The sequence below is a fragment of the Carcharhinus amblyrhynchos genome, chromosome 9 (genome assembly GCF_965287045.1).
Source record: "Carcharhinus amblyrhynchos chromosome 9, sCarAmb.v2.hapA, whole genome shotgun sequence".
NCBI classification, from domain to species: Eukaryota; Metazoa; Chordata; class Chondrichthyes; order Carcharhiniformes; family Carcharhinidae; genus Carcharhinus; species Carcharhinus amblyrhynchos.
The window spans coordinates 68,138,941-68,155,357 of record NC_137332.1 but is presented as its reverse complement, the minus strand read 5'-3'; the positions used below and the strand labels follow the sequence as shown (position 1 = coordinate 68,155,357).

The following is a 16,417-nucleotide window of genomic DNA, read 5'->3' as shown; positions in this document are numbered from 1 at the left end:
ATTTTCTGATTTAGTTACATCTGCTTGCTGATATGGTACAGGCTTGTAGTAACCAATTGAATCTGATTCCAAGCTATAGTTCTGGGACACCTTTGATTCTTTGAAAAATCTTGATAAATTTCTTGTGGAAATGCAACATGACATAATCTGTCCAGATGTCATCCTGGTACAATAAAAGTTCATTGCCACTACTTCATTCTGGGAATGCATTTGATGCCTGAGGAAAGGAATCCGCTAATATTATTAGTGATATGCTCACATGAGGCTACATACATTGATGTAGAAATATATTTAGTCAAAAGGGAGAGGAAATGTCCCACCATTATTGGTAGCAACAGAAATGATAAGGCTAATCTTTTACTGATTCTAAAGACTGATATTACTTAGTAGTATTGAAGATGGGTGACTGCGCTTCAGAAAGTTCATAATATCTCTTAGACACTCTTCCCTTCGTCATGGATGAAGAAGAAAAGTCCCTTTTAGTATGTAACACAGTGCTTTAATACCAATATAATACTTTTGGAGTGTACTGTTGTAATGGTAGAAAACGTAGCAGCCAATTTGCACATAGCAAGATTTTATTTAAGTTAGAGTTTATATATTGGTCACAAGTAAGGCTTACATTACACTACAATGAAATTACTGGGAATTTCACAGTACATAAGAACATAAGAACGTAAGAAATGGGCTCAAAGGGCTAGATGGCCTACTCCTGCTCCTATTTCGTATGTACTGTGAAATTCCCAGAGTCGCCACACTCCGGCACCTGTTTGGGTAAATGCCCCTAACTAGTACATCTTTTAGACTGCGGGAGAACGCCAGAGCACACGGATGAAGCCCATGCAGACACGGGGAGACCGTGCAAACTTCATACAGTTGGTGACCCAAGCCAGGAATTGAACCTGGGTCCCTAGCGCTGTGAGGCAGCAATGATAACCACTGTGCCACGGTGCCGCCCTGGTGTCACAAACAGTAATGCAATAATCACCAGATAATTTGTTCTCATGATCTCAATCAAGAGATAAATAACACCCCACTACCAACTTCTCTCCTTCAACACACTGCAGCTCTGACAAAGACTCAAAACCTGAGCCCTGTTCTCCCTCCACAGAAGCTGTCAGACCTGCTGAGATTTTCCAGCATGTTTTTGTCTCTCCTTTGAGTACTGACATGGGTTTATTGACAACCAGCTGAGGGGAGAAAGCATTTGAAATACAGCATTTGAAATAGGGGATGTGTTGGCCTAGTGCTTTTATCGCTAGATTATTAATCCAGAAACTCAGCCAGTGTTCTGGGGACTTAGGTTCGAATCTGCTGTGGCAAATGGTGGAATTCGAATTCAATAAAAAAAATCTAGAATTAAGAATCTACTGATGACCATGAAACCATTGTTGATTGTTAGAAATACTCATCCGGTTCACTAATGTCCTTTAGGTAAGAAAATCTGCCAGATTTATCTGATCTAGCCTACATGTGACTCCAGACCACAGCAATCTGGCTGATTCTCAACTGCCCTCGGGTAACTAGGAATGGGTGATAAGTGCTGGCCAGCCAGCAACGCTCGTGTCCCATGAATGAATAAAACTTTAGTTTAGGTTCTGCTCTCAGGTCCCTGGAGTGCAACTATAACCTATTTCTTTCCATTCAGCAGTAAGGGTTCTACCAATGAAATCACACCTGATACTTTAAATTAGATCAGGATATGAGACAGCATGCTTTATTCTCACTGTATCTTCAGTAAGCATCACAGCATCCGGCGATAGCGCCCCTCATTTCATTTGAACTCCAATTGTTCATACACAGGGTTTTCAGTTAGTTTGTGCTTCTCTGGCTAAGCAATGAATTCCTACCCGCGTTTTTATCTCATCATCTGCAACAAGTTGGACATTATTTTGCATGCAAGCCTGGAGGGCTAATGCTTGAACATAGTCATACAATACTAAACCTACTTCCATAATTTGTACATCAATTTAATTGCATACCATCTATCCTGACAAAGAAAGCAGTATACAATCTGCTATAGATTTCTATTCCTGTGGTCCCCATTTTGAGATGGTCCCTGCCTTTCTACGTGTAGAGATCAGAGTTTGGCAGGTACTATCTAAGAACTCTTGGCAAATTGCTACAGCGTATCTTGTAGATACTATAGACTCATGTAGTGGAGGGAGTGAATGCTTAAGATATTGGATGAGGTGCTGATCATTCAGCTGCTTTGTCCTGGATGGTGTTGCGCTTCTGGAATGCTGTTGGAACTGCACCGATCCAGTATTGGAGAGTATTTCATCACACACCTGATTCCACTGATACTTCTGGGCTCCTGAAGAGAGTGCTAAAAATGTTCAACATTTTTGTGAATCAAGTCTTGCTTGGTCTCATTATGAAATGAGGCTGTCACCAGAGTGCCTAGGATGTCCTGTACAGTGCCATATCTAAAATGGTGCCGGCCACATCACTACTACAAACAGGACAATAAATTTACCTATGCCACCTTGAAGCTATTGCTGCTTCTTAACTGTGTTGTTGGCCGAATCATCAATGGATTGTTGAGAGATTTCCTGCTTTGGCTAAGTTAAAATCAGCCGCAACCTTTCAGCTTCCCTTACTTGCTCTTTGTCTGTATTTCTATCTCCTTCTCTCTTTCCGGTCTTCATTCCCTTTCTCTTGTAATTACCTTTCTCTTTATTTGTCTCCCATCTTTCCTCACTCTCACTCACCCATACCAACTAAAGTCACCACTTTCAGGAAAAGGCGAGACAAGGTTGGAACAAAATTAGGACTCAGGTTAATAAGAACATAAAAACTAGGAACAGCAATAGGCCATCTGGCCCCTCGTGCCTGTTCCGCCATTCAATAAGATTATGGCTGATGTTTCCGTGGACGCAGTTCTGCTTACCTGCCTGCTCACCATAACCCTTAATTCTTTTACTGTTCAAAAATTTATCTATCCTTGCCTTAAAAACATTCAATGAGGTAGCTTCAACTGCTTCATTGGGCAGGGAATTCCACAGATTCACAATCCTTTGTGTGAAGAAGTTTCTCCTCAACTCAGTCCTAAATCTGCTCCCCCTCATTTTGAGGCCATGCCCCGAGTTCTAATTTCACCTGCCAGTGGAAACAATTCTTCTGCTTCTATCTTATCTATTCCCTTCATAATCTTATATGTTTTTATAAGATCTCCCCTCATTCTTCTGAATTCCAATGAGAAGAGCCCCAGTCTACTCAGTCTGTCCTCATAAGCCAACCCTCTCAACTCTGGAATCAACCTAGTGAATCTCCACTGCACCCCCTTCAATGCCAGTATATCCTTTCTCAAATAAGGTGACCAAAACTGTATACAGTACTCCAGGTCTGGACTCACCAGCACCTTATACAGCTGCGACATATCCTCGCTGTTTTTATACTCCATCCCTCTAGCAATGAAGGACAAAATTCCATTTGCCTTCTTAATTACCTGCTGCACCTGCAAACCAACTCCTTGTGATTCTTGCACAAGGATACCCAGGTCCCTCTGCACAGCAGCATGCTGCAATATTTTACCATTTAAATAATAGTCCATTTTGCTGTTATTCTTACCAAAATGGATGATCTCACATTTATCAACATCTGCCAGACACTTGACCACTCACTTAGACTATCTATATCCATTTGCTGACTTTCAGCACCCTCTGCACACTTTGCTCTGCCACTCATCTGCAAATTTTGACATATTACACTTTGTCCTCAACTCCAAATCATCTATGTAAATCGTAAACAATTGCAGTCCCAACACTGAGCCCTGAGGCACACCACTAGTCACTCACTGCCAACCAGAAAAACACCCATTTATCCCCACTCTTTGCTTTCTGTTAGTTAACCAATCCTCTATCCATGCTAATAAATTACCTGCAACACAGTGCATCTCTATCTTATGCAGTAGTCTTTGGTGCGGCAGCTTGTCAATGCCTTCTGGAAATCCAGATACATCATATCCACAGGTTCCTCATTGTCCACTGCACACGTATTGTTCTCAAAGAATTCCACCAAATTAGTCAGACGTGACCTGCCCTGCTTGAACCCATGCTGTGTCTTACCAATGGGACTATTTATATCCAGGTGTCTCGCTAATTCTTCCTGAATGATAAATTCAAGCATTTTCCCTACAGAAGTTAAGCTATTCGGCCTATAGTTACCCATCTTTTGTCTACCTCCTTTTTTAAACAGCGATGTCACATTTGCTGTTTTCCAATTTGCAGGAATCACCCCAGAGTCCATTGATTTTTGGTAAATTACCATTAGCGCACTTGCTATTTCTCCCCTGCCATCTCTGTTAGTACCTTGGGACACATTCCATCAGGGCCAGGAGACTTGTCTACCTTTAGCGCTCCCCCCCCCCCATTAGCTTGCCCAACACTACCTCTTTCGTGGTAATGATAATTTTTACATCCTCACCAGCCATAGGCTTCCTGTCATCAATTTTTGACAATGTTATTTGTGTCCTCCACTTGTGAAGACAGACACAAAATACCTGTTCAATGCCTCAGCCAGTTATTACATCCCCTTCTCATCCTCTAAAAGACCAATGCTTACTTTAGCCACTGTTTTTCGTTTTATATATTTGTAGATATATAAAAGGGCTCAGTGTTGGGACTGCAATTGTTTACGATTTACATAGATGATTTGGAATTGAGGACCAAGTGTAGTATGTCAAAATTTGCAGATGAGTGGCAGAGCAAAGTGTGCAGAGGGTGCTGAAAGTCAGCAAATGGATATAGATAGTCTAAGTGAGTGGTCAAGTGTCTGGCAGATGTTGATAAATGTGAGATCATCCATTTTGGTAAGAATAACAGCAAAATGGACTATTATTTAAATGGTAAAAAATTGCAGCATGCTGCTGTGCAGAGGGACCTGGGTATCCTTGTGCAAGAATCACATCTGTTTTTATATTCTGAGCTAGTTTACTCTTATAATCCAGCTTACTTTTCTTTATAGCCTTTTTGTGGTTTCTGTTGACCTTTAAAGATTTCCCAATCCTTTAGTTTCCTACCAACTTTTGCCACTTTGTTTGCATTTTCTTTCAATTTGATACCCTCCTTTATTTCCTTAGATATCCATGGCATTGGGCCAGATTTTCTTGCATCGCCACGGTGGGATCTTCAGGTCCAGCCCTGTCAATTTGCCATTGACTCCATCCCATGCCACTAGAAAACCCATAGTGGAGGTGGGGCATGGGCAGACCAGAAGATCCCAACAGCATGAACTGCCGCTAAGTTTTTGGCCATTGTACCACATGCCAGAGATTTCATTTGTCAGTGAAAACAACAGTGATTTCAACAAATAGATCAATACGAAACATAATTTATTTGTATATTTAAAACAGAAAGAAATCTCCATGCACTATAATTTAGGTAATAAATAAAAAAGAGCAACAGTGGCTCTATTGTTAACTCAACATGTGAAACTCAACTTTGAGTCCTGTCATTTGATTCCCAGTAGTACATCACATTGCAACCAGTCATAGTATCTCAAATATACTTAGGATTCAACAATACTGAATATTATGCATATAAAAATAAATTAAACTTTCACATTAATCCTGAAATACAATAAATTATTCTCAAATAATGTCAGACTCCACAGTTGACCTCAGTATACATAATTATATTCTTGACAAACACAGAACAAGAAAGATTGTTTCTTCACCTGTCAGACACCTGTTTTGTACTGCCACATATTCGTGACAAGTTGGACAATTCTTACACTGTGTTACAAAGACAGTTCAAAACATTGAAGGTTAGTTTCAAGTAGGTCAAATGTAAAATAATAGAGTGATTTCGAGGCAGACTGTGTCATGTTGCATTTCTCAATGAATTTTATCAATGCTTTTCAACCAAAACTGAATCAGCCAATGTGGTCAGTTGTCATGCTACAGTGCGTACAATTCAATCTCTTAATGGTGAATATATCTGGGAAACAATTATTTGCCTGAAGTTTTTTTAAACATTTGTGTGGAATTTGGTGCGCCTTCTTGTCGAACTTTTGCAATTTGTTTTTTAAAAACTCATTTATGGGATGCAGGCGTCACTGGCTTTGCCAGCATTTATTGCCCATGCCTAATTGTCCTTGAATAGAGTTTCAGAAGCATTTAAGAAGGAACCTGTTAAGGATTTGAACCCAGGAATCGTGAATGAATGATCATACATGTCCAGGATGGGATGGTACATGATTGGGAGGTGGTGGTGCCTCCATGAACCTGCCATCTTTGATCTTTCAATATGCCACTGCTTGGAATGCAACTCTGCTGTGCATTTCATTATTTAACCAAACTGTTCTACAGTAAAAGTAATGACCTGGACTCCTGATGCTACAATGTAAAAACACAACATAGAACATGAAAGAAAAAGAACAAAGAGGATGGACATCTCAGTATAGGTGTTATGACAGTGAATACATATGGTAAATAAATAGTAAAAAAAAGATACTGAACCTACTTGAAAATAAAACATTTTGTTAAAAACCCCTGTGTTGTATTGAGAAAGCAAACTTGTTCTTATCTCCTGATATCAATGACAACACTGTTCTGCTGAATTACAGTCCATCAAATTGTGACAAACACAGAAACTAAGAAGTGTTATTTATAACTATTGGGAAAAAAAACAAAATATATATTTTCCTGAAGTGGTGCAAAAATGTTGTCTTCATTCTCAGGCGATTAAAGTGCTGTTTTGGTCAAATTTATTTGCAATAACTATCAGTAACAATTAGAGTTTGGACCTTTCCTTTCAACATGATCTAACAAATATTCTGACATTTTTATCACATATCAACAATTTTGTGTTGATTGTCCTGGTAAACTAAGCATGTGAGTGCTGCGGGTCAGATGTCAAAAGACATTTGTGCTTTGCCCTTTTGTTAACATCTTGCCTGAGTTTGGTTCAGTAAATCCAAGTAGATCTTTGACTTGAGGAATCTGGGGTAAGAGTCTTTCTGCATCAAGGTTTGGATCTTGCTCTGTGCCTCATCAAAGCAAGAGGAAGTTGGCTCAAGGATATTCTTTCTGGTATTTTCTCTGACCTCAGATTCCAAGTTCACCTGGAAGTGCAAAAGGAAAAATCTGTCAATATCACAGCATTCATTCTACTCTGTTACTCAGAACTGAGAGGCAAAAAGAGCACATATTGTTAATATGTTTTATTACAATTCCAAAGTTATCTTTACACTTTTATCATAAAAATAATTTCATTAATCTTTTACATTTAAACAATAAAAATAGTGGACAATAGAAGCTACAAACAGTGGTGATGATTTGTTCATCTTTAAATCTAGCGAGGCACTATTTTAATGGTAGATTATTGATTGGATTTTAGGGGGAAGAATAGTACCCTGGGTGGCACAGTGTCCTGTCAACTCCTCAACCTGCTTTTGAAACTATTTTTGACGACTGGATGAAAAGGATCGCTTTATGAATGTCTCTCCATCCGTCCCTTGTTCACCCCATGATCAGTCCTTACTGGACACAGGTACACAGAACAAGACGGCATGCAAATTGGCACGAAACTGCCAATCTTATTCCTACAACCCAAACAAATGTCTGGCGTGAGAGATGGAGAAACATAATGCTAATAAGTTGGGGATTGTTTTGTTTGAAGTTAGGTTAAGGCACATTACTGAGGCGGATTAGAAGTAGGTTCCTTTTAAATACATATGGAATTTTACATTTTTACATAATTAGTTTACACTGAAAACAATGTCAATGTACCTTGCCAAAAAATTATTTGATAAATAGTTTTTCTCATTTTATGTTAAAATGCTCAAAATCCACATATGGTTTGAATTTAGAATCCAGGCTGACAGTCCAGTGCAATATTGAAGGGCTGAGTCAACAATTCAAAAGGATTGTTGAAAGTGATACTTTTAGATGTGAAGTTAAACAGAGACTCCATCTCTTTAGATGGATGGAAAGGATCCTGTAACACTATTTGATGAAGTTCTCCCTGGTGTCCTTGCCAACATTCTTCGCTCAACAAAAGCCCCTAAGACAAGTTGTCTGGTTATTTATCACATTTCCTGTTTGTGGCTTCTTGCTGTGAACAAAGTGGCAGCTGTATTTTCCTCTATTGCAGTAGTGACTTTACTTCAACAATAATTAATTGGTCGTGAAATGTTCAGAGGATGCAAGGTGCTTTGTAAGTTTTTTTTAAATCCTTCTTCAGTATAAAACACATACTGGGAAGTGGGTCCCACTTTATCTGCATAATGGAGCACTAGGCCTCCATTTGTTTTCTAGGAAAAAGTAAATATCAAGAACAAGAGTGGGCTATTTAACCCCTTGAGTCAGCTCTGCCATTCAATTTGTTCCATAAGAAGCCTCACAAGACAAGTTAAAGCACTGCTGGTACTGAACTTTAACCTGGTATTGTGAGACTTCTTATTGTGCTCGCCCCAGTCCAACGCTGGCATCTCCATGTCATTCAATTTGTTCATAACTGATCTGTGCCTCCACTCCACTGGCCTGAGATACTTAACCAATAAAAATGTCTATCCCACTAAACCTTCCTCCAAGATTGCAGACTTACCTCTCTGGGAGCCTCGACTGCGATATATTCATTGAAAATCTTCTTTGCCTTGGAGGCCAGTTTTGCAGGTGACTTGCATTTCCTGTATTCTTCACACGCCAGCCAGAACCGGATGTTTTCCTCACTGTATTCGGACTGGAGAAACTCAGTGAATGCAACCAGGCCATCTGAGGGGGAGAAAGGAAATGAGAAGCCTCATAAGTTAGCAGTAACTAATAGACAATTGACCAGCAGTTAGTGGACAATTAGAGGAATGAAATTACAGGTGGCAGTGTTAATGTCAAATGTGCCTGCTTCAATTAACACTTTATGTTGACAGAAGTGTTAACTCAATTACGTTAATGGCATAACACATCAGTTGAGGGAGCAGAGAAAGGAGAATTTGATGCATTGATATTAACTGCAACAGTAATTTATACCTTTGAGTGTCAGGTGAAGAAACACGTTTGCAACTTGCCCACTAATACAATTGTCCAATGTCAAAATCTAACCCAACATGTGTCAGCTTCAAACTTGTTTGTTCCAATCAGCCAGTAAACGCAACTGAGAAACTAGGGTGCCAGATTTTCATTACCGGCCGATTGTACAATGCAACAGTTAAAGCTAGCAACATCATTTGTCTCATGTTTTTGGATGGAAAGGGTCACAAACCATAGTAAAATGCTACTTCTCATTCTTTGCACATAACCTATTGTTTTATAATCAAATAAAAATGTCACTGGACTGATCTATTTACTGCCAGCCAGAGCGTGCAATCAGCTCAACCGTACAAGAATGATTTGAACCAGGGCAGCACGGTGGCACAGTGGTTAACACTGCCTCACAGCACCAGCGTCCCAGTTTGATTCCCAGCTTGGGTCACTGTCTGTGCAGAATCTGCACATTCTCCCCTGCTTGAGGCAGTGGTGTGTCTCCTGAAGACAAATAAAATAAAGTGCTGTGTGGGTTTCCTCCCACAGTCTGGAAAACATGCTGGTTAGGTACATTGGCCGTGCTAAATTCTCCCTCAGTGTAGCCAGACAGGTGCCGGGATGTGGGGACTAGAGGATTTTCACAGCAATGTTAATGTAAGCCTACTTGTGACACTAATAAATAAAAAGAAATAGAAAAAAATCTACAGCAATAAGCTGTAACTCAGCTCTCTGAAAAAAACAGCCTGCTGGAACATGTCTTCGTATTCATGTTCTCTTGCAACTTCTGTTATTCAGTTTGATTAAGGACAGTCTTGAATTTAAGTGTTGCAAAACTAATAGGAAAATGCATCTTCAAATAACTTGTGATGTTCTGTAGACATGAACATAACATCAGTTCGCAGATTCTGTCCAAGAAATAATAAACAGTAAGTGACCCTCACAGTGACCGTGCCTCTGAATAGATTGTTGGGAATCAAAGCTGGCTGCTCTGTGACTGATGGTAAAATCCCCGGAGGCCAGTTAACCCAGATGTGAAATAGCATCTGCCACATGGCCCTTAGATGATCAGGACAGCTGACAACACAAACAAGTGCTCTGCCTCTCAGCCTCCAGAGCTGACTGTTTACACGTACATCAGGTCTGGAGCATGGGAAGGTCTTGCCTTGGCACAGAGCTGTGTGGGACTCCCTGGTGAATGAACCTTGGACTGTCAGATGAAACATTGTATCCCATCTCTCGAAGTCAGTGATTGAGGGGGGAGGGGGAGCCGCGGCTTTGCTTTGAAGTGAAAATTCTCGCCAGATGAACTAATGATACACAATAGAAGTGTGTAGATTAAACTGAAAAAAAAAGATACGGCCACCATCCACACACCCCCCAACTCACTCTGAGTAAAAATGGTCATCAGCTAGCTTTAAAGGGACAGTGTCATTCAAAGATAAAGCATTTGACAAATCTTATCTTTTTTTGGCCTGGGGTAGAGAGAAAAACCAGAAGACCCCTCCCACTAGCAAACAGGGCCTCCTAAAAACACACTAGGGGCTCGGTGGGCTACGCTTAGGAACAAGTTAAAGAGCAGGGCAAGGCTCCAGGCTGGATTTAACAATCTCAGCTCAGGCAGCAATGGATTCACACAATCTGTTCCCAGGATCTCCCAATTAGAGAGTAGGGACCAAAATTACCACTGGTCAGTGACCACTGGCAAAGTACAGGTGTCTGCAGTCAAGTTGAAGACTAGCTTGAGACAATGATGTATCTCCTGAAGATAAATAAAGTAACGGCCAAAAAAGCCTGATTCTGCTTTTATATGGCCATTTGAGTCAGTAGGAGAAGATCCCATCGAAAGTATCTACTGGACTGAATTTTACAAAGGAGCTGAAACTCCAGCTGCCGACTTCCAGAGCGGGAATCGAACTTGTTTCAATGAAAGGTGGAACATGAGGGCAGCAATTTGTCAGTGGTGACCAATAATCAGGCCTCCAATTGAGGACAGTGGCCACCAGCTCCCTAGAGCTGTCAGCCCAATCAAAGTACCAGTATCGCAGCAACCTCATCAGCATCACCACTAGCAATGGTCATTGCTGGATCTGCATCACAAAGTTTTGTGCGTACCCCACTGCTGAGGCACCCTCAAGGAGGTGTCATTTCCTTTGAGGAAGTCGGGGCGAGGCTATGGAGAGAAGTCGTGCTGTGCTGCATCATTGGCATGTTAGGCCTAGTAGCCAATGCAGCCTGGGACACTTTTGTGGGGTAGCACATCCATCCAGGAGAACCAAACGCACAAAACAACTGTGAGACTGCCAGGGTTTTGTAGAGCAAATTCCCCAAATGATGGTGAATGCTCCTGATGTGGGCAAAATGGCCAGGCCCAGGAAGCAGTCCCTTAATCAGGCCATTAAATGGCTCATTTCAGCACCATTGGTGGTATGGCTTGGCAGCAGGAAGATGTTGGTCACCCCTCCCAACCTCTTTCCTACCATACTGTTGGTCCTCCCACCCTGCCTCCAGTGGATGGGAAAATTCAGCCCATTCACTACCATTCAGGAAGAAATGAAGAGAACCCTTTCCTTTAAAGATAAGCAGCATACTCTGAATAAATTTAGATTTACACTTAAATAAATGAGTGTAGATTCTCAGTGTTGAGTAATTGATTTATTTTCTCTCAAGGCTATTTTTGAACTTCATCCTCTACAGTGACATAAATTGGCCTCATCTATTACAAGTACGTCTTGTGGATTAACGTTGCTTCTTCCTTAAACAAATAGCTATGCTGGAAAATGCAATTATGTATGCTCGTCCTGCTTCTGAATACAAGCTGGGTTTCTTAGCAACCATTTAGATTCAAATCCTACAGAGTATTTTGATAACTCTAGCAAGATAATTCTCGCTGTCTAACAATCACTCAAAGCAAGGGCAATATTTGCCATGGGGTCTACAGCTAGAGTTTACATGTGGAGCCTTTTATTATGGGAAGGCTATTGAGTGACTGGAGGGGTAATGGCATAATGGTAATATCACTGGATTGCTAATCCAGAATTTGGGCTATTACCCTGGATGTATAGGTTCAAATCCCACCATGGCTATTAGAGGAGTTTGAATTCAATTAATAAATTTAATAAATCTGGAAGAGCAAGTTAGTCTGTGTAATGGTGAGCGTGATGCTATCATTGATTCCTTACTTTAAGAAAGCACCTAGTTTGCTAATGAGCTTTAGGGAAGGAAAACCTACAGTCTGGCCTACATGTAACTCCAGATCCACAGCAATGTGGTTGACTTTTAATTGCCTTCTGAAATGGCCACTCAGTTCAAGGGCAATTAGGGATGGGTAACAAATGCTGGCACCCACATTCTCAGAAAAAATAAATAAAAAACATGGCTGACCAGGGACTCTCCTGTTGTTACTGCCTGCCATAGATGTGTCTTAAGAATTTGCAGATTAACAATCTACCTGCTTGTCCAAATCAAGAACACACATTCCATATCGCCAGTGACCTCAATAACTCCAGTGGAATACCTTAAAACCCCCAGTGAGATGGTACATCATTAAGTCCGTAATTACCATAAAAACCTCAGTGGAATACATTAGTAGTTTTGATGCCTTACCACAATAAGCCCAGTGGAATGAACCTGTTATTAGACCCAGAGAAGTACCTCAATAATGGCAGTGGTGTGCGTCAATAACCTCAGGTGGAAAGCACTAGTTGCATCATAAAACAAGGACAATTAATTTTAAACTGTAATTTTGATAACCAAGGGAGGAAAATGGATCACTTTTATTATCATTAATTACAAATGGTTTGAATATTTTCTTGTAAAGGGGAAGTACAAATTTTAAATGGAGGTACATGATTTTTTTTAAATAACTGCAAGTCATTTAGATTTTTGATAATTACTATAGAAAAGCTTTTAGAGAATAAATGATGGCTTTTTACAAAGACTATTGATTTCTCAAAAGCTTTGTATGGTGCGATGTTAATCATCTGAAATTAATGACTGCACTAATCATAGGTTATTAAGGACTTTGCTGAGAATGGTTCAGAAGCTAATGGCTTCAAGGCATTGAAGTGAATCTCATACGTTCTTCCATTTGCTGTAACTTTGTTTTGAAGCAAGTTCTCTAACACTACATATTGGTGAATATTGAAGCAAGTGTGATTATTAAAAAAGAACTACTTACGTTTATGAGATATTAGCTGTAGCAAAGATTCACCCCATTTCTTAACTTCTTCACTTTTGAGTCTATTCAGAGAAAGAGAATGGATCAATTAGAGGCCACACCTTTTCCCATTATGGATTATCCCAAAGCAATGCATGTAACTAACCATTGCTGGTGAAGTAGTTGTGTAATTTGACTAGAACTGATTAAAACCTGTCATAGTACCACATGAATATTTCATTCAGACTATTCTCATCCTTCTCACTTTAACTACCTCAACCACTAATATGGTCAAAATGGAACAGGACTCCCTGGCTAAGACAAGCTGGAGTCATGAGCAATACTGAAGCTTCACCAGACTGACTGAAGATATTAAAAAAGGTTTTTTTATATTTGTTGAATAATTGGTGATATTAGTCCAAATAATATCACCCTCAATGAGCAGGAGTAAGGACAGGGTGGGCACAATATGATATTTGAAAACAGCAGAGATATTGAAAAGAGTTACCTTGTTATGAATGGATTAAGTTGTGCCCTTTACAGGCCAACATATAAGAAAACCTAACCGTATTGACAAAAGGGGTATATCTGTCACCAGTGCACTGGCAAGGAGGTGGAACGGGGGAGGGGGGGGAGTGAGTGATATTAAAACTTGAACTCCATCCCACTTTACCCATTCTGTTGGTTATTAATCTATTGGTTTTCCAGTAACACGATTAAACTCAATCTGCTTGACTTTTTTTAATATTGACTTTTTCAACTCGCTTGATATTGAGGGTCGTGAATCGTGACTTTTTACAGGTGTTGGCAGTGAGGGAGTGATCTGTGGCTAGGTAAGTACTAGCCAAGGGAGATCAAAGAGTGGCTTGAAAAGGGGAACAATGCAAGACTCAGGTGGCTTCCTTGTGATCACAAAAATCAGCACAGGGACTTGACAATGTGTCTTTCAAAAAAAAAACTGGAAGCGAGAAATAAAGGAGTAAACACAGAGACAGATTAATCTTCTTTTCATTGCATCGTGCATCTTACGATAAGGAACAGCATAAAACTGCTGTCTGAGATGGTTTCAGGGAGACAATTACCTGTGAGCTGTTTTGTCTTTCTTGATGGGTATTGAGTTGTGATCGCTCATTGTTTCTGCTTTTGGCAATAAGAAGCCGAGACGATGCTTCATGTCCTTTGCGCTGTGTGGAATGGACACAAAATCGATTAATAAAAGAGGCACATGCCCATTATACAAAGATTACCAACATCTCTGAAACATGACATCAAGGTAAAGTCCATTGACTATTTGTGAATGTCTTGCACAATTAAATGTATCCGTAATACAACATTTGAATGAATCTGCAGAATATATTCTGCCTTTATTTAAACAACAGTCCTTTATTGCACTGTTCTGTATTAAGGTCCATTGTTTACAGATCTCAGCTTCTTTTAAAAAAAGAGGTGAATCACCACCCTTTAATAAAGCTTTGCTGGACTTTTACAGGGGCTGTTGTGGGGTGGAGTGGCTGCATCAATCAGATGTAACTTCAACGGTAGGCCGAAAAAGTATACTCCAGGAGTAAATACAGATTTTTCTTTTAATTGCCATATTCTGGGCTATTCTTGTTGTCTGTACCAAGCTATTATTAAGATGTGACAACAGTAACCAAGTCAATGCAGAAATAATTCTTTTGCGTCAATTATTTTCATTCATTAAATTCAAACCTTCGACAAACAGGTATCACATTCATGAAACTAAACACATCACAATAGGCAAGAGTCTAATAAAGAGTCTATCAAAAAATACACCATACAGTGTTATCTTATGTGTACAGAGCTTGGAGGGATTTACAGCAGTAACATCTAGCAATATACACAGGGTGAGAACGAAAACCTTTTTGATCAAAATGTCCTGCTTTTAAAAACTGATATTTTTACACAGAACTCAAAGAAGCTTTTGACCAGGTATTTGTGCAGGTCTCAACTTCATTCACCTTTCTGTGCTTTCCTCACTTGAGAAATGAGATGCAGGCAAATCACTCAAAATAGATTGCCACAAAGGTTCCCATTTCTTTTCATTTGAAACCTGCTCGTCTTGTTGTTTAAAGTCCATAAAATACACAGACATTTTTGTCTTTCAAGCTGCACTTGGTTAAACAAAATGTTAAGAGAACATCACTGGAAATATAAGTACAAAACAAGAGCAGAACTCCAAATAGATAAAGACATACCTTCTAAGGCAGGTGGCAGGCAGTGCAGCTAGCCCTTTGCACATGTTGCTATTAATCAGTCTCTGTTGACGAGTGTCAGTTCTATGGCAAAGCTTTTGGGTTCTGGTGCAGCTCTCAGCAGCGACAAGCTTTTTATATGGTGTGCTCAATGGACGAGTGCCAAACAGCTGGCCAATGACTGCCACTGCAGTAAACCGACAGTGATGACGATTAACAGCCAAAGTCAACAGTCAGACAGTCATGATGCAGTGAGCAGCAACAATTCATTCCTCTTACCAGAAATTACAACCCTGAACTGTGTCCCAACACCTTTGAGAAGCTACAATGCTTATCACTGGGCTTTCCCCCGGCACAGAATTTCCATGTATCCTGGGTCTGGAATCTACAAAGTGCTAAAAAGGAAATTGCTCTTAGGTACACATTCTTCTTAATCCTTTTATAATAGTTTTCTTTTTAACAGTAGCTTATGATACTAAAACACAATACCAATCGATATATCAGTTGAATAAATATTTCTGTGGCACTTGAAACTCCTCAATCTCTTCACTTCAAAATCAAACTAGCAAAACCCACAAAATGTACCTTTTCACACGCCATTACTTGCAAATAAAACATATTTTAAAATGATCATTTAATTTTTCCTGGGTTCCAGGCAATCCATTACCAGTCAATGGATCGTTAACTCCTTGAAGGCCAACCTAATTTTGGGCTGTGTTATCTTCAGATCGGATGAAGCACACAGCAGGATCTTTGTACATGCTAGGAACTCAACTGACATGAAGTACATTTTATTGATTGAGTTCTGTTCACTTTGAAGAGACCCATCTTTACCATAAGTATAATTCAGGGAGGAATTGTTTTTATATACATTTAAAAAATCTCAATATATTCTGGTATCTCTTCAATTAAATACTGCACTCATGTATTCTATTGGCCCTAATTATATTGCAAACTGGGAGATGGATGAGCTTAAAATACAAACTATCTGCAATCTAATCAAATAGCAGGACAGGCTCGAGGGGCTGAATTATCTGCACCTGTCTCCCATGTTCCTAGGTTTATATAGAATAAGATAAAGTT

General features: G+C 39.8%; 1 protein-coding gene across 1 annotated transcript; it reads right to left on the bottom strand.

Annotated features, from left to right (window-relative positions):
- Positions 1-5,370: 5,370 nt before the first annotated feature.
- Positions 5,371-15,429, bottom strand: LOC145347909 (regulator of G-protein signaling 4-like). The gene is made up of 5 exons (XM_080195879.1): positions 15,338-15,429; positions 14,204-14,305; positions 13,143-13,204; positions 8,553-8,719; positions 5,371-7,068 (listed from the first exon to the last, which is right to left on the bottom strand). Exons 1-5 carry the CDS (start codon positions 15,379-15,381, stop codon positions 6,889-6,891), a joined length of 555 nt encoding a protein of 184 aa, XP_080052005.1. The 5' UTR covers positions 15,382-15,429; the 3' UTR covers positions 5,371-6,888.
- Between the last annotated feature and the right edge of the window lie 988 nt (positions 15,430-16,417).

Bases quoted from the DNA above. Each gene is read 5' to 3' on its own strand.
- LOC145347909 (XM_080195879.1), bottom strand. From the start codon at position 15,381: ATGTGCAAAGGGCTAGCTGCACTGCCTGCCACCTGCCTTAGAAG. The intron at 14,306-15,337 runs GTATGTCTTTAT...CATTCCACACAG, and splicing joins CCTGCCACCTGCCTTAGAAG to CGCAAAGGACATGAAGCATC. The intron at 13,205-14,203 runs GTAATTGTCTCC...TTCTCTGAATAG, and splicing joins AAAGACAAAACAGCTCACAG to ACTCAAAAGTGAAGAAGTTA.